Source organism: Zophobas morio, unplaced genomic scaffold, assembly GCF_036711695.1.
Source record: "Zophobas morio isolate AGI-343-1 ecotype UQ-CSIRO unplaced genomic scaffold, CSIRO_AGI_Zmor_V1 ptg000004l, whole genome shotgun sequence".
Taxonomy (NCBI): Eukaryota; Metazoa; Arthropoda; class Insecta; order Coleoptera; family Tenebrionidae; genus Zophobas; species Zophobas morio.
Genome location: NW_026972109.1, coordinates 1,359,882 through 1,384,071, shown reverse-complemented (window position 1 = coordinate 1,384,071; position 24,190 = coordinate 1,359,882). Strand labels below are relative to the sequence as shown.

At 32.7% G+C, this 24,190-nt stretch overlaps 1 protein-coding gene across 2 annotated transcripts in view; it reads right to left on the bottom strand.

Moving 5' to 3' along the window:
* Nucleotides 1-24,190, bottom strand: part of LOC135136834 (MICAL-like protein 1) — a 90,715-nt gene that overhangs the window by 29,129 nt on the left and 37,396 nt on the right. For both annotated transcript variants that reach the window (XM_064066273.1, XM_064066266.1), the window contains exons 2-3: nt 11,930-12,097; nt 3,432-3,619 (exon numbers count right to left, since the gene is read on the bottom strand). In XM_064066273.1, coding sequence (XP_063922343.1) covers nt 3,432-3,619; nt 11,930-12,081 — 340 coding nt within the window. In that variant the 5' untranslated portion in view covers nt 12,082-12,097. The remainder of the gene's footprint in view (nt 1-3,431; nt 3,620-11,929; nt 12,098-24,190) is intronic.

Here is a 24,190-nt window from a genome sequence, read left to right as displayed (position 1 = left end):
TTTTCAATTTTTCGCTTGGTGTTTTGTTTTCTTTGTTTTTTTCATTTATTCGATTTCTCAATGTTTCGATTTTATATTTTTTTGTTTTTTCCATTTTAATCTTTTCAGTTTATTGTTTCTTCAATTTTTCGATTTGCGAATTTTTCTTGTCTCAATTTTTCGGCTTTTCAATGTACTGATTTTATCATTTTTCAGCTCTTAATTTTTAGTTTTTTCAATTTTAGATTTTCCAGTTTATCGATTTTACAATTTTTCGTTTCAATTTTTTATTTGGTTCAGTTTTACAATTTTGGGTTTTGCACTGTTCCGATTTTATAATTTTTTTATTCAATTTAAATTTTTTAAATTTTTCAGTGTTCCTTTTTTGCAACATTTGGATGTTTCAATTTTTAGATTTTACAATGTTCTGATTTTATAATCTTTTTTTTTCAGGGTGAAAATTTTCAATTTTTGTATTTTTCAATTTTTCGGTTTCAATTTTAGATGTTTTCATTTTTCGTTTCTTATTTTTTTTATATTTTTCAGTTTTCTTTTTAAATATGCAGCAATAACTATAATTTAAAAAATATATTCAAATCGGAAAGTACAAAAATCGCAAAATCGAATAGTCAAAGATCAGAAAATCGAAAATTAGGAAATCGAATATTCGGAAAATTGAGAAATCAAAAATTGAAAATTGGAAACCAAAAAATGGAATATAGAAAAACTGAAAAATGGTAATTCGAAAAAACGAAAATTCGAAAAATTTCAATATCGAAAATTTGAAAATCTACAAATTGAAAATAAAAGAATCGAAAAAGGGAAATTGGAAAGTCGAAAACTGGAAAAATAGAAAAATCCTTCCTACAACCTTATTCGTTTGCATGATTTCAGAGAATTCGGTTTTAAATGTTGTGTACAATTTTTATTGCTTTTTTAACTTGAACTTTTCAATTCTTCAATGTTTCATTTTTTGTTTCTTCAGTTTTTCGATCGAAAAATTGCATTTTTTCAGCTCTTAAGTTTAAATTTTTCAGTTTTCAAGTTTCCAGCTTTCGAATTTTTCAATGTTTCGATTTTATAATTTTTGTTTTTTTTTAATTTTAATTTTTTCAGTTTATTGTTTCCTCAATTTTTCGATTTGCGAATTTTCCATGCCTATTTTTCGGCTAAATTTTCTTTTTTTCAACGTGAAATTTTTCATTTTTTGGATTTTCTCATTTTTCAATTCTTAGATACTATGTATCTATTTTAATTTTTGGTTTTTTCAATTTTAGATTTCTTTGTTTCTCGATTTTGCAATTTTTCGTTTCGGTTTTTAGTTTGCTTTATTTTTACAATTTTTTTTTTAATTTCAATTTTTTCAATTTTTGGTTCCTTCAATTTTACGATATGCAATTCCTCGGGTTTTCATTTTAAAATTTTTCAGTTTTTCACTTTTTCAACTTTTGGAATTGCAATTTCAAGAGTTTCCAATTTTTCGATTTTTTAATTTTTTTTTCAGAGTAAAATTTTTCAAATTTTGAATTTTTCAATTTTTCATTTGAAATTTTTTCAGTTTTTATTTTAAATATGCCATATTAAGTATAATTTTTAAATTTTTTGACTTTTTCAGTTTTAGAAAATTTCCATTTTTCAATTATTGGATTTTAAAACTTTTTCATTTATTCGATATTTCAATTTTCCGATTATTAATTTTTTAGTTTCTCGATATTTATTAATTTTTTAGTTTTTAGGTCTTTCAATGTCATAGTTCTTCCACTTAATTTTTCGATGTCATAATTTTTGGGTTTTGCAATTTTTCGATTCAATAATTTTATTACGTTTTTAAGTTTCTCGATTTTTGGTTTTTCAATGTTTTTCTTTTCTTCACTTCTTCGATTTGTAATTTTTCGATATTGCAATTTTTTATTTTCTCAATTTCTAGATTTTTCAATTTTTCGAAACGAAAAAGCATGAAATGAAAAATTAAATATCGAAAGATTAAATAAAAATTGAGAAGCTTAAAAATTGAAATAGTGCGAAGTCGAAACATGTATCGCAAAATCGAAATATTGAAAATTGAAGAAATCCAAAAATTGCAAATTAAAAAAACGGAAAAACGAAAAATAAAAATCAAGAACTTGAAAAATTGAGGAAACGAAGGAAAAAACTATTAAAATATAAATTCAGAAACTCAAAAACCGAAAAGTGAAAAACTGTAAATCCTAAAATTGACCTATTTTCCAGTTCGTGAATTCCAAGAACCGAGGCGTCCGAGATTTCCAAGAAATTAGCATAGCGATTTTTTCCAAGAAATATTGATTTTTATAGATGCAGAATAAAGCAATTCTTGAAAAAGTAACGGTATAAATCAATTTTTTTTTTAATTTCCGCGAAATACACAGAATTTTGCCCTTTACTGTTTTGAAATACCTGGTTGTGTATTTTTTTTATAATTCAAAATTGTGCAATCAAATTTTACATAGATTCTTTTAGCACCTATCGCTTTGAAATGTAGCACGTCTTTTGAGGTTATCATCAGCCTGATAGATGTCTAACAAAAATTACTTATCTATTCATCCCCACCAAAACTTTGATGACGTTATATAAACAGATGCTAAGTAAATTCTATTTAAAATATTCATTCAGACTAATTTTGACTTTTTTCCAGAAATCTGGATGTCTGGTGCAAAAACTCAAAACGGATTCATAAACTACACTACTACTATAATAAATGAATTACATTGTTAGGATTTTTTAATGTTAGAAAAATCGTGTCCCTGGTGTAATTAGTTAAATTAGTATCAAAAACGTTGGATGTTAATCGACCAACTTTTGTCGTTCCACTCGTTGCTAATTAATTAATTTTTCGTCGCGCTCCCTAGGACCCAAAAGCGGGTGCATATTAATTCCACCTGAGCATAATAGTGGTGCCACGCCCTCCTAATCCGTTTTTTCTCCGCCAGTGACACCGCCGTACGTTAAACTTTCCTCCATAAATAACAAAAAACCCGAGCAGATTTAGAGCTCTCGAACTAATTTGCATGAAAGCAAACACCGCCGCGAAATACAACAGTTATTAATTTTAGAAATTCGCATTTAGCAATTACCATAAAAACCATACCTATTAATAAAATCGCGGAAGTCGAATCGAAAGTTGTGCCAGCCGTCACCTTTTAATTACGAAAAAATAAATCGCAATTAACAAGATCGGCGCGATTCAAATTACCCTTTAACCTCACATGAATCGAACGTTGCATAATATTTATTTCGTAACGAATATTGTTTTATGATGCACAAAAACGATTTATTGGCGGAGTGCAGATTGACATACTTTCGAAGATGGTCACGTAATGATGCGGTCGACTTGATGAAGTGTGCTCGTCTCCTCCAGCATGAGCATTGCGAAACGAGCGCATATGTGCAGATTCACTTGCGAAACTGGTATGCGGGATTACGTTGCTACTTACCCTGACCGACGACGAACGTCTGGTAGAACTGAGAGAGGTATGTGAGGATGGAAAGACGATCGGGGACCGGGAATTCCACCATGTCTTCGGGCTCGAGCAGCGCGGGTATGCCGAGATGGTGCTCGGCGGTACGAAAAGCGAGCTCGTTGTTGTGGAATATGTCATCCTTGTTGAGCTTGGAGAACTCTCTGCAACGAAATCGGAGCCAGGTCATAATATGCAAAATAATTTGTGGTCGGGTCGTCATCCTTTGAAAGGATTTGGCACGTCGGTGATTAAACTACACTGATAAATGATACATGTCAAAAAAAAATGAGGATTTTTAACTTTCTCAAAGTTACAGCGAGATTGATTCATACATTGAGACCCAATTTAAATCGAAATTAAAAATCTGTTTATAAGGATCTCAGATTTTGCCTTTTTGGGCACCTATTTCAAATATTAGGTTACAAAATTGCGTTGCCACGATATTTTTTTGTTAGGTTAGCGTCAAGTCAGGTCAGGTCAGGTCATGTCCTTCCTTTTTTTTGTTAATCAAAATACCGAAAATGATTTCGGTGGACCAAAAATATATTTTGGTGAATACAACAAAGATAGACCAGACATTAGTAAATGAACACTTCTTGGAAAGGTTTTTGAGAGTAGTTATATGATGGGGATTCTGGTTCATTTTTTTGGGAACTTAATGTGGCACACCGTAAAAATTTCAAAATTTTGGGGGTGAGTTATGTTTTTTTTCAGAAGACTGCTTTTTTGTGCACTTAAGTGGATGTTTTTTTCTTTAGAGGTGAGTTTTTTTGCCTCACTTCGGACATGATCCATCAGTACTTTTTACGGGTGAGTTTATTGGGTTTTTGGGCAGATGACTTTTTTTTTCGGTTAGAATCTTTCTTGTGCGATAATTTTTTTATTGAAAACCGGTAGAAAGCTAGAAAGTCAATAATAAATATAGTTTCCCTAGTTCTAATTCGGTTTTATGATGTGTAAAAGTTAAATTCCTTAACTATAGATTACTACTGTCAGTGATGGGACAGTAATAAATGAGAATTTAACCATTATATTGCATAATGGTACCGGCATGTCAAATCCTTATTTACGACTGTCCCATCACCGGCAGTAGTAACCTATTGTTAAGGAAGATTGTGGTACCATCATAATACCGAATTAGCACTGGGGAAACTATACTAGAAAATTTTGAGAGTGGTTGTATGATGGGGTTTCTAGCACATTCTTATGGGAATTTAAGATAAGAAATCATAAAAATGACAAAATTTTGTTTTTCAGAATACCTACATATTTTAGGTCGTGAGGTTTATGTTTTTTTTTTGAAGACTGTTTTTTTAAACTGATTTTTTGTGTAAATGGACGCATTTTTCTTTACGGGTTCTATCCAATTGCCCTTTCTTTCGTTCTGTTTTTGTCTTTCTGTTTTCTATTTTGCTACTTTTCTGCCCCCTGACTTTCTGTTTTTCTGCCCCTTTGCCAAATTAATATTTATGTCTCGCTGAATGCTCTTTCTGTCTCTTTGTATGTTGCTTTTGTGTTCCTCGTTCTCTCTAGTTACTTCTATCTCGTCCCCTCCTCTTTCCCTTGGTGTTATCTCTCATTCTTTTATCCTTCTATCCTTTTGCCCTTCTGACTTTCTGTCGTTCTACTTTTCTGTCTTTTTGTATTTCTGTTTTCTGTTTTGCTACTTTTCTGCCGCCTGATCTTCCGCTTTTCTGTGCCTCTGCCTATCTATCTTATGTCCTGTTGCATTCTGTCTTTCTGTCTGTTTGTTTGTTCCTGTATTCCTGGTTCTCACTCTCTATTTTCTTCTATCACTCTCATCCCCTCTTCTTTTCCTCTCTTTCATCTTTCTATCTCTCTGTCTCTTCCTCTCCGTTCTCACACTCTCATTCTCATTTTTTCTCTGTTTTTCTTGTTCTCTTCCGCCAAGTTTAAGCAAGAAAATGACAAATCGTTTCCGCCTGATTGTTTGTTTTTGTCTCATTATGTTTCTGTCTTTCTGTATTTCTACCTTTCTGTTTTTCTTTTACCTTTCTGTGTTACGGTCTTTCTATCCCTTCATTCTTTTATCCTTGTATCCTGTTGCCCTTCTGACTTTCTGTCGTTTTGCTCTTCTGTCTTTTGTATTTCTGCTTTCTGTTTTGTTATTTTTCTGCTTCTTGATTATCCGCTTTCTGTGTGTCTGCCTATCTATCTTATATCTTGCTGCATTCTGTCCATTTTACTATATCTCATCCATTTCTCTGTCTCCTCCTCGTTTTCCTCTCTCTCTCTCAATCTCATTTTTCTGTCTTTCTGTTTTTTGTTTTTCCGTTATTTTCTCTTCCTGATAAGTTTAAATAAGAAAATCATACATCGTTTTCGCGGGTTTATTTTTCTGTCTTCTTGTATTTATATCTTTTTTCTTCTTATTTTTGTTCTTTCGTCCTTCTATCCCTCGATCTTTGCTGCCATTCTGTATGTTGTTTCTGTACTCCTTGTTCTCTCTATTTCCCTCTGTTTATCGCTTTGTGTTACTTTTTCTTAATCCCTCTTTCTCGTTCTTCTGTCTTCCTCTATTTGTCTTTTTCTTTTTTTGTCTTCAAGTTTCGTCTTTCGATCTTTCTGTTTCGATCTTCCTGTTTTTTTGTCCTTTGGCCTTCGTCTTTCTATCGTTCTGCTTTTTTGTCTATCTGTATTTGTTTTCTGTTTTCTTACTTTTCTGCCTCCTGACTTTCTGTCCCTTTGCATATCTATCTTTGTTTCTTTCAATCTTTCCGCCCTTTTGCCTTTCCGCCTTTCTATTATTTTTGTTTTGCTACGTTCTCTGTTTCTTTCTGTTTGTTTATTGCTTCTGTATTCCTCTCTGTCTCTTCCTCTCTACTCTCACTCTCTCTCATTCCCATTTTTTATTTTCCTGTTTTTCTTGTTTTTGGCCTGATTGTGTTTCTGTCTTCCTTCATTTCTATACTTCTATCCTTTTGCCCTTCTGATTTTCTATCGTTTTGCCTTTCTGTTTTTTGCAATTCTATTTTCTGTGTTGCCATGTTTCTGCTTCCTGATTTTTCGCCTTTCTGTCTCTCCGCCTATCTGTCTTATGTTTTGCTGCATTCTGTCTTTCTGTCTGTTTGTTTGTTGTTTCTAGATTCTTTGTTTCTACTTTCGTCTATCTCTCTGCTCTCTTTACCTGTCCCCCCATTTTACTCTATTTCATCCATCTCTCTGTCTCCTCCTAGTTTTCTTCTCTTATTCTCAATCCCATTTTTCTGTTTTTTGTTTTTCAGTTATTTTCTTCTTCTGATAAGTTTAAATAAGAAAATGAGAAATTGTTTTCGCGTATTCATCTTTCTGTCCTTCTGTCCTCTTGTATGTCTTTCTTTTTGTTTTTCAATTATCATCTTTTGATCTTTTTGTGTTCTTCTTTGTGTCCTTTCGTTTTTGTATCGTTCGATCCTTTCTGTACTCTTCGTTCCCTCTATTTCCTTCTGTCTCTCATCTCCCCCCCCCTCTTTCCCACTCTTTATCGCTCTGCGTTTCTACCTACTAATCTCTCCCCCCCCCCCTCTTTCCTTTTTTTTTTTGGTTTTTTCGTTTTCTCTTTCTTTTAAGTTTAAGGAAGAAAATAACAATCGTTTTCGCCTTTCTACCTTTCTGTTCTTTTGTCTTCCTGTACTTAAATCTTCTTGTTTTTATGTCTGTTAATTTTCGTCTCCCGATCTTTCTATGTTTCGGTCTTTCGGTCTTTTTGTCTTCTATTCTTCTACCCTTTAACTTTCGTCTCTTTATCGTTCTGCTTTTCTCTCTTTCTGTATTTTTTCTGTTTTATTGCTTCAATCTTTCCGCCCTTTTGCTTTTCCGCCTTTCTATTTTATCTTTGGCTACGTTTTGTCTTTCTGTCTGTTTGTTTGTTGCTTCTGCATTCGCCGTGCTCTCTATTTCCTTCTATCTCCCTTTTCCCTCCTCTTTTCGTATCTTCCATCTTTCTATTCCTTTATTTCTTCCTCTCTACTCTTACTCTCCCTCATTCTCATTTTTTGTTTTCCTGTTTTTTTCTTGTTTTTCTCTATTTTCTCTTCTTGATAAGTTTATATAAGAAAATGACAATTCGTTTTCGCCTGTATATTTCTCTCCTGTCTTCCTGTATTTCTATCGTTTCGTCTTCGAACGTTCATCTTTCGATCTTTTTGTCTTTCGTTCTTTTCGTCTTCTTGTTTCTGTTTTTTTTATCCTTATATCTGTCTATCCTTTCTACCCTTCTGCCTGTTGTTTTTGTACTTCTCGTTCTTTTTATTTCTTTCTATCTCATTTTTCCCCATCCCTCTTTCCCTCATTTCTGCTGATTTCTTATATTTCTGTTTTTTTTGTTTCTTCGTTGTTTTCTCTTTCTCTTTGAAGTTGAAGTAAGAAAACAACAACTTGTTTCGCCTGTCTATCTTTCTGTATTTATATCTTTTGGTTTTTTGTCCTTCAACTATTGTTTTTCGATCTTTCTGTGTTTCTGTCTTTCGGTCTTTGTCTTCTGTCCTTCTCTCCTTGGCTTTCTGCTCTTTTGTCTTTCTATCGTTCTGCTTTTCTGTCTTTCTGTATTTGTTTTCTGTTTTATGTTTTTTTTGCCTTCTGCCTTTCTGTCCCTTTGCTTATCAATCTTTATTTCTCTCAGTTTTTTCTGCCCTTTTGACTTTCCGCCTTTCTAATTTATGTTTTGGTAAGTTTTGTCTTTCGGTCCATTTTTTAGCTGCTTTTGCATTCCTAGTTTTCTCCATTTATTTCTTTCTGTCTCTCTCCTCTCTCTTCCTCCCTCCATCCTTCCCTCTCTTTCATCTCTCGATCTCCCTTTCTATGTTTCGGTCTTTCGGCCTTTTTGTCTTCTGCCCTTTTGACTTTCTATAGTACTGATTTTCTGTCTTTCTGTATTTGTTTTCCGTTATATTGCTTTTTTGCCTCGTCACTATCTGCCTTTCTGTCCCTTTGCATGTCTATCTTGATTTCTTTCAGTCTTTCTGCCCTTTTGCCTTTCCGCCTTTCTGTATTTATGTTTTGCTGCGTTCTGTCTTTCTGTCAGTTTGTTTGTTGCTTCTGTATTCCTCGTTCTCTCTGTTTCCTTCTATCTCTTGCTTATTTCTTCGTCCCCTCCATCTTTACCTCTCTTTCATTTCTCGATCTCTCTGTTTTTTCTCCCAACACTCTCGTGCCCATTTTCTATCTTTCTATTTTTTTGTTTTTTCGTTATTTTCTGTTTCTGTTCAGTTTAAATGAGAAAATAACGAATCCTTTTAGCTTGTTTATCTCTCTGTCCTTTGTCTTCCTTTATTTATATATTTTTGTTTTTTTGTCCTTCAACTTTCGTCTTTTGATTTTTCTATGGTTCAGTCTTTTGGTCTGTTCGTTTTCTGTCCGTCTGTCTTTGACCTCTGCTATTTTGTCTTCCTATGGTTTTGTCTTTCTGTCCCTTTGCCTATCTATCTTTATTTCTTTCAGTCGTCCTGTTTGTTTGTTGCTTCTGTATTCTTCGTTTTCTCTATTTCCTTCCATTTCTCTCCTTTCTCTTCTTTCTCTATATTTCATCTCTGGATTTTTCTGTCGTTTTGTTCTTTCGTTCTTCTGTCTCTCTATTCTTTTGCTCTTCTGCCTTGTTGTCCTTCTGCTTTCTTACTTTTCCCCCTTTCTGTCCTTTTGCCTATCTAAGTATCTTTATGTTTCAGTCTTTCTGCCTTTTTGATTTTTCGACTTTCTGTATTTCTGTCTGTTTGTTGGTTTTGTATTCCTCGTTCTCTCTACTTCTTTATATCTCTCTCTTCTTTTGGCCCTTCCTCCATCTTTCCCTTTCTTTTATCTTTCTATTTTTGTATCTCTTCCTCTCTCTCTAACTTTGTCTTTGAATCTTCCTTTTGCGGTTTTTTTTTAATTGCAAGTCGGTAGAAATTCAATAATTGAAATCTTGAAACAAAATTTTGAGATAGTTATATGACGGGGGTCCTGGTTCATTCTTATGGGAAATTAACATGGGAAATCGTAAAAATCAGAATTTTTCAGAACGTATGGTGGGGCTTCTAGCTCATTCATTTTGTGGGTGAGTTTTCTGTCTAAATACTGCTCACTTCTTATACGCCCGGTCCACCAGAAAGAGTTAGGGATGAATTTTCTGTCGTTTTTTTCAGAAAATTGCTTTTTTCGATCGCTTTTGCGTGTAAATGGCCGCATTTTTCTTTAGGGGTGAGTTTTTCTGGCTCATTTCGGGCATGATCGGTCCATCAGAACGATACGGGGGTAAGTTTATTGGGTTTTTTTCGGCTAGAATAATCTTTTTGCAGCATTTTTTTAATGCAAGTCGGTAAAAATTCAATAATTGATGTCTTGAAATAAAGTTCTGAGATAGTTATATCACGGGGGTTCTGGTTCATTCTTATGGGAAATTAACATGGGAAATCGTAAAAATGTCAGAATTTTTTAGAACGTTTTAGGGTGAATTTACTGGCTTTTTGTGCAGGTGACTACTTTTTTAAGTTTGGATGTAACTAACGAATAGTAACGAAGACAACCACGAGACAATGAACCGAGAAATATTTCCAACCTGGTGATTAATTAATTTCTGCTTTAGCAAGACTACCATATAAGTGATTGTGATAATGGACAATGCACCAAATCACCCAATGCAGCCGGAAAACCTGCGCACGTCGCTTCCACCAAGACAAAAATTCAAGAACGTTTGATCAAATAGATAAACAAACACATGCAACACAGAAATAAATTCCTGCAGTCGAGGACTACAGCAGGATCCATCGACTCTTTCCATTTACATAATTTTTAGATTTAGAACTTCCACTTTCCAATTTGGGATGAAATAACGACACCACAACGCCGTTTATTCTTAACTGATGAAGTGTTCCCTATAAAATCGAGGTTTACATTGGAAGGGTCAAGGTCTCCGTCCGTTTACCGTAGGTGAATACTCCGAAAACACACACCCTTTTGTGTGGACATACACCAACATAAAGAACAAAGGAAATTTTTACATGTAATTAACCGTAACTGTATCGGCGCATTTCCTATATACGAATTATTACCGAAAGAATTGTAATTAGGAGCCTTTTTAAGGCCCGCTTTGCATATTTCGTCCAATGTTCGTGAGATTACTCACGACTTCTTAAGCACTTTATATGCAAATCAAGTTAAATAAGTGACCTGCATCTCCTTGCAGTTTACAAACACTAGCGAACTCTTTGTGTTGGGGCTTAACTTTGCGTCAGAAATATTTTAAACGTCGCAATTTGCATAACGCAGAAAAGATACGCTCAGCGATAATTCGAAAGCTTTTTTCAGGAGGAGAAAAAATTCACCGTTGGCAGGTTTTAAGCTCCGAAATTTAAAAGGTATTGATTTTTTTAACAACAAAGAAACGCGACAAAATTAGGAGTTTAGAATCATGGGGTTAGTGTAACAAAACTGCGCCGAATAAATGCATGAGTTGGCCTTGGCAACAAGCTCTGTTTTACCAAGGGCACATTTAAACTTATAATAAAACACAAATAAAATAACCGCTTTCCAATTATTCGGATTTTTCCCACTTTACGACGCCAGAATTCAAATAAATTATGCACACCGAAATTCTCCTTAATTGGACAAAACTCAGGGTGACCTTTGAGCTTCCAGGAAAGTTTAACGACTGCCTTTAAACCCATTCCGATTTCCCGAGAACTATTTATTTGTTTAAATTCTTCGAAAATTTTCACTTCTCTTTTTATGATTCGTGCAACAAAATCGTTAATTAATTTTATGTAAAGTACAAAAATTCTGTAATTTATGTCTGTTTAAACGCGTAAAACGTGAGCGGACTGAACTAAACGTGAGAGCAATTAACAATGATTATTTCTCGGTACAAAAACGGCAAAAATACACCTAGACCTGTCCTACGCTTTCTACCACTTAACCCAATTGAGTAACTCGGTTCAAATTAAGTCAAATAACAGCTTAGTAATAAACCAATTAATGCGTCTTTGAGTTTTCGCAAGGACTAAAAAATTAAGGTCAGAAAAATCGAAATAAACGCGCGGAAATCAGGCGGAATCTGCCCGTTTATGGTAAAGACCTGTTGACTGCACAATAACATTTTTTAACGGGAGGTCAGTGCCTTGGAACTCTTCGTATAAGGATAATTAAATAATGTTGGACCGACCTGTACTTGCACAAAATAACAAAACAACGGCGCGTGAAATGCCATCTACGGAACGGGACCTTGGAAGAAAATTGATTTTTACCAAGCTCGATCTTCGATCAGAAAAACGGGAATGAAAGTCAGAGCTCACAATTAAGTGAACGGCCGATGCATTAGTACGATAAAGACTCGAGGTTTAAGAAAAATAATTCCAGAAAATGTGTCGAGAAAATGCGCTGCGAAAGTCAAACATTACAATTAAGTGAACGGTACCCGCCATCACTTAATCGATTAAAGTTTAGAAATCGTTAATTGGGCGATAGTGGCACAATAATTGTCGTTAATCCCGCTTTCTTACATCAAATCCGGTCTGAAATGATGGATTATGGCACAAAAGGCGAGTCCGTCCCTCCAGGACGTGGTCATGTTGACCACGTTGACTCCAGGATAACCCTCGGTCATTTTCCGGCACCACAACTCCAGTCCTTTGGTTCCTCTCCTCTCGCCCATTTTCGCGTCCTTCAGTCTGAAACAAAAAAAAGGCGAGTCAGTGCATCTCCTCACGATTTGCGTGAGACAATGATGGGCTGCGACCCAGTGACATTTTGTGTAATTACCCAGCAGATTAAATGATAACCAGATAATGCGCATTTCTTGCGGCCTCTATTTTCTCGTTTATTATGGCTTATTAGTCTCAATGAAAAATTGTTATTTTAGCAATGCGAGGAAATCGAAGTGAATTGCTATCATTTACATGGTTGCGGCCTTGTGAGATCTCTGCGTGAGGCCAACTTTGGTAAATCGTTTTTTCGGCGATAATGATAGTTGGAACCGAACGGATTCGGAATTAATTGGCTCTCATTAAGGAAAACAATATTTTTGGACTTGTGGCTCGTAAGTTACGCGAGTTGTGGGGCTGGCGAGGTCGTAAATTAGGAGGATTTTCGATTGGGATTATGACATGATGGGTTGCGGTTTTTGTGAAGACTGGATATGTGGGAATCGAGTTGGATTTTGATTATTTCATTTAAATTGACAGTTATTGGAGATTTTACAATGCACGCTATTTTTATGCTCATTTTTGCATAATTAAATGGCTGAAAAAGTTTTTGTAATAAAAATATACGTTTTATAATTACGTGATTGATAAACATCTGGAATTTGTTCATTTTTTGTGCATGTTCATGGGTTATTTGCTTCATTTGATGACTCAAAATTTTATGATTCAACATTGCGGTGTTAAAACAGGTACGTTTTACTTGGAACAAGTTTCTTGTCGCTTATTGCATTGTTACTTTAAAACCTGAACTTTTTAATTTTTTTTCAAAAATCTTCAAAATTAAAAAACACATTCTTTAAAAAAACACTAGAGAACTCTAAGACTCTTTCAAATTCTTTTAAAAAAGAGATATTTGGGCTCCCAACATTCTTTCACTTTCTTTAAAAAAAAATTTAGGGTCGTCCAATATTCTTCCAACCTTAAAAAAAAACCGACATTCTTTCACAATAAAAAAAGACCCCAAGATAATTTCATATCTTCTTCATAAAGACACTAGGCACCTCCAAGACTCTCTCAAGTTCTTTTAAAAAAGACATTAGGGGCCGCCAAAGATTCTTTCACATTCTCCTAATAAAAATATTTCTCAAGATTGTTCTGACCTTAAAAAAAAATAAAAAAATAGGAAGTCCTCACATTTTTTCAAATTTTTAATAGAAAGTATATTAGGGACCTCCAAGAATCTCCCAAATTCTTAGAAAAAAGACACTAGGGGCCGCTACAGATTTTTTCACATTCTCCCAATAAAAATATTTTGAATACATTTTTTCACATAAAAACAGACACAAGAGGCCCCAAGATAATTTCATATCTTTATTAAAAAGACACTAGGAACCTCCAAGACCCTCTCAAATTCTTTTAAAAAAGACACTAAGAGCCGCCAAAGATTCTTTCACATTCTCCTAATAAAACTATTTTGAATTCTCAAGATTCTTCTGACCTCAAAAAAAAAATAAAAAAATAGGAGGAAGTTCCCACATTTTTTCAAATTTTTATTAGAACGTATATTAGGGACCTCCAAGAATCTCCCAAATTCTTAGAAAAAGGGCACTAGGGGCCGCTACAGATTTTTTCACATTCTCCCAATAAAAATATTTTGAATACATTTTTTCACATAAAAAAAGACACAAGATAATTTCATATCTTTATTAAAAAGACACTAGGACCCTTCAAGACCCTCTCAAATTCTTTTAAAAAAGACACTAAAAGCCTCCAAAGATTCATTCAGATTCTCCTAATAAAAATATTTTAGGTTCTCAAGATTTTTCCATCCTCAAAAAAATAGGAGCGAGTCCCCCACATTTTTTCACATTTTTACTAGAATATATATTATGAACCCCAACAGTCTCCCAACTTATTTTAAAAATACACTAGAGACCTCCTAAGAATATTTCACATTTTTTGAAGACATTTTGTGTTCTTAGGAGTCTTTCAACCTTAAAAAACAGGAATGAGTCCGCAACATTTAACAAAAGAGACACTTGGGACCTCCAAGATTCTCCCACATTCTTAAAAAAAACACTAGGGCCCTTCAAGATAATGTCATAATCTTTAAAACACAAGAAGGACGTAGATTCTTAAAAAAAGACTCTTTCAAAATCTTCGAAAAATAACACCATGGGTCCCCGAGATTGTTGTAAATTGGCTCACAAAAAAAGTCAGAAAACACAAAGTTTCCTAGAGATTCTTTCAAAATCTTTTCAAAAATAAGACACCAGCTCGGATGGGTTCGAAAGATCTTGGGACCTATTATTTTTTGTTTTTCGAAAAAGGTTGAAATAATCTTGCGGTATTTTTCCAACATTTTCAAAAATTTTCAAGACTTTAAAGTCTTTTAATTTTAAAAGGCTTTAAAATATTAGAGGCTGCTAAGATTCTTAGACTCTTAAAAAAGACTCTTTCAAAGTCTTTCGAAAAATTACACCAAGGGCCGCCGAGATTCTTTTTCTTTTTCAGGAATACACTCTAAAATTATTGAATAATAAAGATTGTTGAAAGAAAACTATATTAAAAAAAGGACAAAGATTAAGCCCCGCCCACCCACCCCCATCTCAAGTGTGATGAATTTTTCATTCGTTGTCAGACTGTGGGGTGGAGCGTAACTGCAAAATCCCGATTTCCCTTCCAAAATTTACCATTTTGAACGTGTTTTGAGTTTCTAAGAATAAAAAAATCATCACAATTGAGATGGGGTGGGTGGGTGGGGTTTATATTTTGCCTTTTTTTCTTAATATACTTAGTATTCTTTGAACAACACGATACTTAAAAACATGTCAATTTCTTGTAAGGAAATAAGTATTTTGCAGTTAAGCTCCGCCCACTCTGTTAAAGGCGAATTAAAAAAATCATCAGAAATGCGACAGGGCGGGTGGGTGGGCTTGCATTTTGCCTTTATGTTTTAATATGTGTAGACTTCTTTTCATGTTTAAAATGGAAAATTTGTATAAGGAAATATTTCCTTCAATTTACCGTTTTGAATATGTTGGAAGTTCTTGTTGTGAAAAGAAGCCAACGTATAAGCCCCGCCCATCAGCCTTATCTAATTGTGATGATTTTTTATTGGCTGTCAGACCGATGGGCGGAGCGTAATTGCAGAATATTTATTTTCCTACAAATATTACAGTTTTGAAAATGTTCGAAGTTCTTGGTCTGAGAAGAAGACTAAGTAAAGTATATTAAGAAAAAAAACATACGCCCCACCTTCCAACCCTATCTCAATTGTGTATTGAGTAAAAAAAAAGTCAAAAATCAACTCCATATACACCCGCGTCGATCTCAATTGTAATGAATTTTTCATTCGAAATTATCGTTTTGAACATATTTCAAGTTCTTGTTGCGTATATTGAAAAAAAAGGAAAAACATAAAACACCTTCAAAAATTTTTTCAGCTAGGTGAAACAGCAGATCTCCCGGAGATGTTTTAAAATTCACATTCATTTATTTACGCTTTGTTTTTGTCCTGTAGCGCTCACGAATGTTACTTTCATTTTTTCCTCATTAATTTTTCAAGATCGAACTCTCATCTGGTATGGAATAAAACATTGACTGTATGTTCTTTATTATAATATATCTTCTTTTCTGAATCAAAAGATTGTTGAAAAAAACCATATTAAGAAAAACAAGGCAAAGATTAAGCCCCACCCACCCGCCCCGATCTCAAGTGTGATGAATGTTTCATTCGTAGTCAGACCGTGGGGCGGAGCGTAACTGCAAAATCCGGATTTCCCTACAAAAATTTACCATTTTGAACGTGTTTTAGGTTTCTAAGAATAAAAAAATCATCACAATTGAGATGGGGTGGGCGGGCGGGGTTTATATTTTGCCTTTGTTTCTTAATATACATAGTATTCCTTGACCAACACGATACTGAAAAACATGTCGGCAATTTCTTGTCAAGAAATAAGTATTTTGCAGTTAAGCTCCGCCCTCTTGGTTCACGGTGATTAAAAAAAAAATCATCACAATTGAGATAGGGTGGGTGGGCGGGCTTACGTTTTGCCTTTTTGTTTTAATATATGAAACTTAAAACATGTTTAATATCGAAAATTTGTATAAGGATATATCGATTTTGCAATTAGACTCCGCTCCATAATTGCAAAATCCATATTTCCTTAAAAATTTACCGTTTTGAATTTGTTGAATATAATATAAGCCCGCCCACCCGCCCTATCTCAATTGTGATGATTTTTTTTATTCGCCGTGAAACAAGGGGGCGGACCTAAACTGCAAAAGACTTAGTTCTTTACAAGAAATTGAAAACATATTTTTGAGGATCGTGTTGGTCAAAGAATACTATGTATTTTAAGAAAAAAAAGACAAAATATAAACTCCGCCCTCCCGTTTTGTCTCAATTGTGATGATTTTTTTTATTCGTCGTGGGCAAGGGGCGGACTTTTCTACAAGAAATTAACATAGGTAATTGTGTTATTCAAAAAAACTCAATTGTCATGAGTTTTTCATTCGTTGTTAGACCGAGGGGCGGGGCGTAATTGAAAAACCAATATTCCCTTCCAAAAATTGTGGTTTTTGGGAATGTTTTAAGTTCTTGTGAAAAGACTACGTATATTGAGAAGGAAGAGCAAAAACATAAAACACTAGCGACCTCCAAAAATTTTTAAACTAGGCAACACAGCAGGTGTCCCGGAGATGTTTTAAAATTCACATCCATTTATTTACGCTTTATTGTCCTGTAGCGCTCACGAATGTTACTTTCATTTTTTCCTCCTTAATTTTTCAAAACCAGATAAGATCGAATTGTGCGCAAAAATAGTAATTAAAAAACAACATTCTGGCAATGAACGCCCAACTAGAATCACGTTGAACACATTACCATTAAAGAGGCATTAGTTGCATCACATCAGGATAAACAATTCAATTTATATTTTTTTGTTCTCATGTAGATAATGCTTGCACAATTTAATGTCAAGGTACGAAAGAACTATAAGTTTGGAGGTTTTGATTGTAGCTTACAATTTTTTTCCATAAATCCTTCCACATTTTGCTTCCATCATTTCACAGGCATGACAAAAGAACAAAAATTACTAAATGTAAACTATGATTAATACAAGTAAATATACAATTACGCAAAAACAAAACGTGGAATGAAATACAATACCAGTAGGAATGTTTGCATATCAAATGCGAGTGACACTAAGTAGTACACTAGACAAGTTTAGTGCTACCGAGCGTAAATATTAAAATATCTGCATATAAATAAAATAGTGACTAATGCAAACAAAATCGAACCGCATCACACGTGAGCAATATTAGTTTCGTTGAAAGATGAAATATCAACCTAAACAACATAGCGTGATAAGTCGGTGATTGTTTAGCCGACAGGTAACACTACCCACCTTGTACACCATTTCGCAACAAAGAGTAATATAAAAAAAACTATTATTTAACTTAAATAGCTGAGAGCAAGAAATCGTTAACGAACACGTATATCCATTTCAAGAAATAAGAAATTAAATTAATTTTTAACACAATGACTTTCCGTACAATATTATATAAGATATAATAACATAACGGAACGAACATCGAGGATCGTTCTTGGTGTCTTCTACCGACACGGAACAATCCAGACTATGGTAACGTACACACAAACCGTTTTAACTTTATATACATACAGTATATACGTTGTGTAACATGTACGTTACGTAACATCACTATGCGAACCGTGTTCGTACGTTGCGTGCGGACAAATCCTAATCAAATACGCACACAACGTAAATAGGAGTGTCGCAACTAATTGTTAATATCTGATCCAACACGTGGACAATAAAAAACTTGCAAACATTATGAAAAAGAAACAGGTGCGGTTGTATCCTGGCTTGCATCATCACAACAATTGGATGCTAAATGGTTTTATTTATATAGACTACTTCACAATCTTCTTTGCAATTACCTCCGTTCAAGGTTTAGTACCAGTTAGTAATTGTGTCTATGGGTAACGTTCTCGTGGAAGAAAGAAATGATGGGATCTAATTTCGGTGAAGAACCACCGTTACGGAATACACCGTGACCAGCTCACGCTCGGTCTCAGTAAAGTCTAAGAAAGTCAGCTGATTTTCGGAGTTATCTTAGTACAGTTAGTTGCTACTTGCACCCACACGTAGTGATAATAGCCGGACTCGAAAACACAATGGAAAAGTACGGCCCCGAAGTCGTTGACGCATCCGCAAAAAAGCGAAGTAAATCATACGAAAGCGACGTTCCCATGCTAACTTTCGTTGTAATTATAGCCGAAAACAGTTGTTAATCTCTGTCTTCTGTCATAGTTGCTAAGTGCTTTCGCGGCTGCACCTCCTGAAAAATTGAATGACAAGTTACGGTCAATTAAATTAGCACTTCTTACTGAACACAAAAAAGATTTATTGAATGCTAATACTTGTCCGAGTATTTTTGTTACGAGATAACAGTAATTTGGACACAAAACGTGCGGCGGTATTTTTTTAGAACAAGAAGTTTTACAGTTAACAAAATTAGATCCCGTTTCGAGTGTTTCGGCAACTGAAAGCAATTGGCAAAAATTATTATTTGACACGTCATAATGATAGCCGTGCTATAAACAGTCGCAATAAAGTTGTTTCCACAATTCATTTGCATAAATTAGGATTCGAGTCGACGCGCGATTTACAATGTACGTTGTTAGCAAGGTAATTTCCCAAAATAATTTGCTTGGCCTGTGCTACACGCAATAAATTACGGCGCGACAATGATTATTATTACTCCTATATGCGTAAACTCCACTGCCTGGTCTTCAACGGTTTTCCTTTTTTTGAGTTGGATTTTGATGTCAAAAACATTAAAAGCATCCGAAGTATCAAAACAAAAAAAAATGTGAAAGTGTTTTTCGTATTATGATTTTCCACAAAACTTAAGATTCTTTTATATTCTTTACAAAAAAAGGACAAAGGGTCCCATGATTTGTAATGTTTAAAAAAAAAGACTCAAAGGACCTTTTTTTTAATGAAGACATAAACCCATTAAATGAAATATTAAAGAATCGAAAATTTTGAAAATCTAAAGGTTGGAGAAGGATAATGAAAAATTGAAAGATCGCAAATCAAATAATTGAAGAAACAAAAACTAAAATAAAAAAACTTCAGACAAAAATTTATAAAATCGGAACATTGAAAAACCAAAAAATGTAAAAATAGAGAAAATAAAAAACGAAACAACAAATTGAAAATTAACAACTCGAGAAAATTTAAATCGAAAATTGCAAAATCTAAGAACTGAAGAAACAAGAAAAATAAAAAAAAATAAAAATCCTATATCGAAGAATTGAAAAAACAAAACAAAATCGAAACAGTGAAAAATCGAACAATCGAAAACATAAAAAACTGAAACGAAAAATTGAATTCAAAAGATGAATTTTTCAATTTTCAATTCGTGATATTGCAAATCAAAAATTTCAAAGTCTAAAAATGGAACATTCAAAGGTTAAAAAATCGATAAAATGAAAAATTTTAAAATGAAAACCCGAAAAGTTGTGTTGTAAAATTGAAGAACCAAGAAAAACGGAATATAGAAAAATTGCAAATCGAAAAATTGAAGAAAGGAAAAATTGAAATTGAAAAATCAAAAAATTATAACATCGGAACATGGAAAAAATCGAAAAATTTTAAAAATAGAGACAATAAAAACGAAACGAAAAATTGTAAATCGAACATTTAAAGAAATGCATAGATATTAAGGAAACGAAAAATTAAAAAAAATTGGATTGGGAACTTGAGAAATTTTAAATCGAAAAATTGCAAAACCGCAAATCGAATAACTGAATAAATAAAAAGTAAAATAAAAAAAAATAGGAAAAAAATAAAATCGGAAAATGGAAAATTAAAGAAATGTAAAAATAGAGAAAAGAAAAAACAAACGACAAATTAAAAACCAAAAACTCAAAAAAATTCAATTTTAAATCGAAACACTGAAAAATCGAATAATCGAAAAAATAAAAAACAGAAACGAAAAATTACAAATCGCAAAATTGTAAAATTATGAGTGAAAACTTGGAGAAACTCAAATCGAAAAATTGCAAAATCTGAAAATAAAAAAATTCAAAAGTTGGAAAATTAAAAAACCGAAAAATTTAAAATTGAAAACTCAAAAGTTGTAAAAATTGACAAAATGAAAAACGAAACGAAAAGTTGCAAATCGAAAATTTAAAGAAATTCAAGAATCGAAAAATTAAAAAAATAAAAATTCAGAACTCGGGAAATTTTTAGTTGAAACATTGCAAAACCTAAATATTAAAAAAGGATAATGAAAAATTGAAAAATCGCTAATCGAATAATTGAAGAAATAAAAAATAAAATTAAAAAATTGTAAAAATAGAGAAAATAAAAAACGAAATGAATAACTAAAAATTATAAAATGAAAACTTGAGAAACTCAAATCGAAAAATTGCTAAATCTGAAAATGAAAAATTAAAAAAATTAAAATTTTTTTAAATCAAAAAATTACAAATTCTAAAAATTGAAGGATAATGAAAAATTGAGAAATCCCAAATCGAATAATTCAAAAAAAAATATATATATATATAAAATCAGAACCTTGAAAAATCGAAAATCTATAAAACAGAGAAAATGAAAAACAAAACGAAAAATTGCAAATCGAAATTTTAAAGAAATGAAATATTAAAGAAGCGAAAAATTGAAGGATAATGAAAAATTTAAAAATTGCAAATTGAATAATTGAAGAAACACAAATTATAAAAAAACATGGAAAAATAAAAAAATTGTAAAAATAGAGAAATAAAAAACGAAACGAAAAATTAAAAACTAAAAGCTGGAGAAATTTAAAATCGAAAAATTGATGAAACAAAACAAAATTGAAACCATGAAAAATCTAATTATCGAAAAAATAAAAAACCTAAACGAAAAATTGCAAATCGAATAAATGAAGAAACAAAAAAAAAAAAAATGAAAAAACAAAAAATTATAAAATCGGAACATGGAAAAACCTGAAAATTGTAAAAATTGAGAAAATGAAAAACGAAACGAAAAATTGCAAATCGAAAATTTTAAGAAATGGAATATATTAGAGAATCAAAAATTAAATTGAGATCTCCAGAAATTTGATATTGAAAAATTGCATAACTTAAAAATTGAAGGATAAAGAAAAATTGAAAAATCGCAAATCGAATAAATAAAGAAACAAAAAAAAATGAAAAAACAAAAAATTATAAAATCGGAACATTGAAAAACCTAAAAATTGTAATAATAGAGAAACTTAAAAACGAAACGAAAAATCGCAAATCGAAAATTTAAAGAAATGAAATATTAAAGAATTCAAAAATTGCAAAACAGAAAAATTGAAGGATTATGAAAAACTGAAAAATTGCAAATCGAATAAATTAATAAACAAAAAATAAAATCAAAAAATTAAAATTGAAAAATCAAGAAATTAAAATTGAAAAAACAAAAAATTATAAAATCGGAATACGGAAAAATAAAAAAATTGTAAAAATAGGCAACATAAAAAACGAAGCGAAAGATTAAAAATTAAAAACTCGAGACATTTTAAATCGAAAAATTGCAAAATCTAAAAATTGAAGAAACAAAACATTATAAAATCAAAACTATGAATAATCGAATTGAAAAAATAAAAACCGAAACGAAAAATTGCAAATCGAAAAATTGAAAAATAATAAATTGAAAACTTGAGAAGAGACAAAAGATAAAATAAAAAAATTAAAATTGAAAAAAACAAAAAATTATGAAATTGGAAAACGGAAAAATAAAAAATTGAAAACTTGAGAAACTGAAATCGAAAAATTGTAAAATCTGAAAACTGAATAATTCAAAATTTGGAAAACTGAAAAACTGAAAACTCGAAAAATTACAAACCGAAAAACTAAAAACTCAAGTCAAATAGTTGCGGGAGCAATATTTATATCACTGGATTTTACTTTAAAGCAATCGCCAAAAATTTGCATAATTTTTCAAAAAAGCGAGATTTGTTGGGTTGCACTTCTGGGGCGAGGGAAGTTATGTCGAAAAAACCTTCCACCATCTTTTTTTATTAGTAAAATTGACTTAAACATAACTAATGAATAATTCAAAGGGTCGTGGAAATACTCAGGTGCGCTCAGAAAATTGATGAAGTAATCTAAAATTCCTTTGTTGTTTTTGAGAAATGTGGAAAGACAGTATCTCACGCACTAAAGGAACCGCTCAGTTACGTAAATTTGGACCGTGAAGTTTTACGCGAGTTTTATGTATCTGGGCTAAGTTGTGTTTATTTTGTTACACACGAGTTTAATTTTACTTTCCGAATGTTGTAACTAATTCACCGAAATGAATGCTCGTAATTTGTATATAAACGCAAATTTGTGAAGAAATTAGCATTTCTATGTCTTTGTTTTCTTTTTACTATCACTTCCATAACTGATGTAGTTTTTGCTCGCTAACCAGTCTCTGTTTACCATAAATAGGTAAAAGAGTCGTCCTTGACAGAATGACACATAACCTATACGTTTGCCATCGACCAAGCCATACCTGTTTGTGAAGCTCTCGAGTTCTATAAATAAGTTCTTGTACAAGCGACAATCCAGTCGATGGCTTGCTTGCTTGGAAAACGCATTTTTATTTGTCACCGACACGATAACTAAATCTTCGACCAGAAGTCGGTTAATGGTAAATCTTTTTCGCCCGTAATTGATTCGTGAAAATCAGAAAGTGCACTTCCCGGCTGAGTTCATGGATGATTAACCGTATATAGAATGAATTGTTATCTTTGTTATCCGTATTTTGAATCATTAGACACACCTTTTACTATTAATAATAATTGTTGGCCGAGATACTCACGATCATGATGCATTTTCTCTTTTGATCGGGCGTGTATCGCTCTTTCTGCAACGATGCGTCGTGTTTACGTCTGTTTTCTTAAATTATCTCGCCTTAATTTAGTTCATTGAAAGTCGACGAGATTATAATTCACAATAACTTTCGATGCGGATTGACATGTTTCGCTAAGCGGAAACTTGAAAAAGCTCGAACTTTGTGATCGGAGTAGTATTTTTTGCATTAAGTAGAGCACAAAAGTGAAAGTGAGCTTTTCACTGGTTCAGTGTTTGTTTATCATTGACATTTGTTCGACACATAATTAAGCGAATAAAGATCTTGATTATGCTTTCTTGTTCCAATAAAAGAAGTTGTCGCAGTCGTTTATGAGAACAAATTGGAATAGTTGATTGGATCGAGCCGGATTGCTGTGTCATTTGCAAATAAATGGGCTTTGGTTTAATATCATGCCGGTTTTTTAAATTGACTGCGTTTTTTCGAGAGGAAAAATAACCACGAGCGAATTAACACTCCCTAACTAACGATGAAAAATTTTAAACGAAATAAGGTTTTGGCCAGCGAAACTAAAGTACTCAAAACGGCTTCCCAGTGGAGAGGGAAAAATTAAAAAAACGGAAAAACCAAAATTTGTGATTGGAGTAAGTCGTCTTTGATTTTAATCAATACAAGAAATTTCCACATTTTTAATTTTTTTGAGTCACCCTGTCACATTATTATGGAGTCATATTTTGTATATTTCAGAGAGGAATATCAACTAATGTAAATTTTGGAAATGACGTCATCCTATTGTTGGTTTAACCAAATTTTGGTTAGCGTTTTACCACCTACACATATAAAATGTGACAATAATTGGTCCAGTAGTTTTAGAGATTATCTTTTTAATAAAAATTCGGACAGACGCGAGACAGACAGACAGAAGTCATGAAACGTCGATAAAACATAATATTAGCCAGTCGTCCAATAGGCTCGATTACAATATTTCTAGATTGATGCTTACATTGAACTTACTGGCTACAAGCCAGGATGCAACGTAAAAAATATTTTCACAGTATCCATCTGCCAAAATATTCATTCTTAGCGCACTTGATATAAATAATGCTTTATAACTTAGATACAACTCATTTTAGTTGCCAATGGTCACATTCGTGCCTAAATTTACGAAACGGAGTTAAAAATAGCACGGATTTGGACTTGACACTGTTCACATTATTTGCAAGTCCAGCTAACTTTCTAAAGTCCGAAAAGCACAATT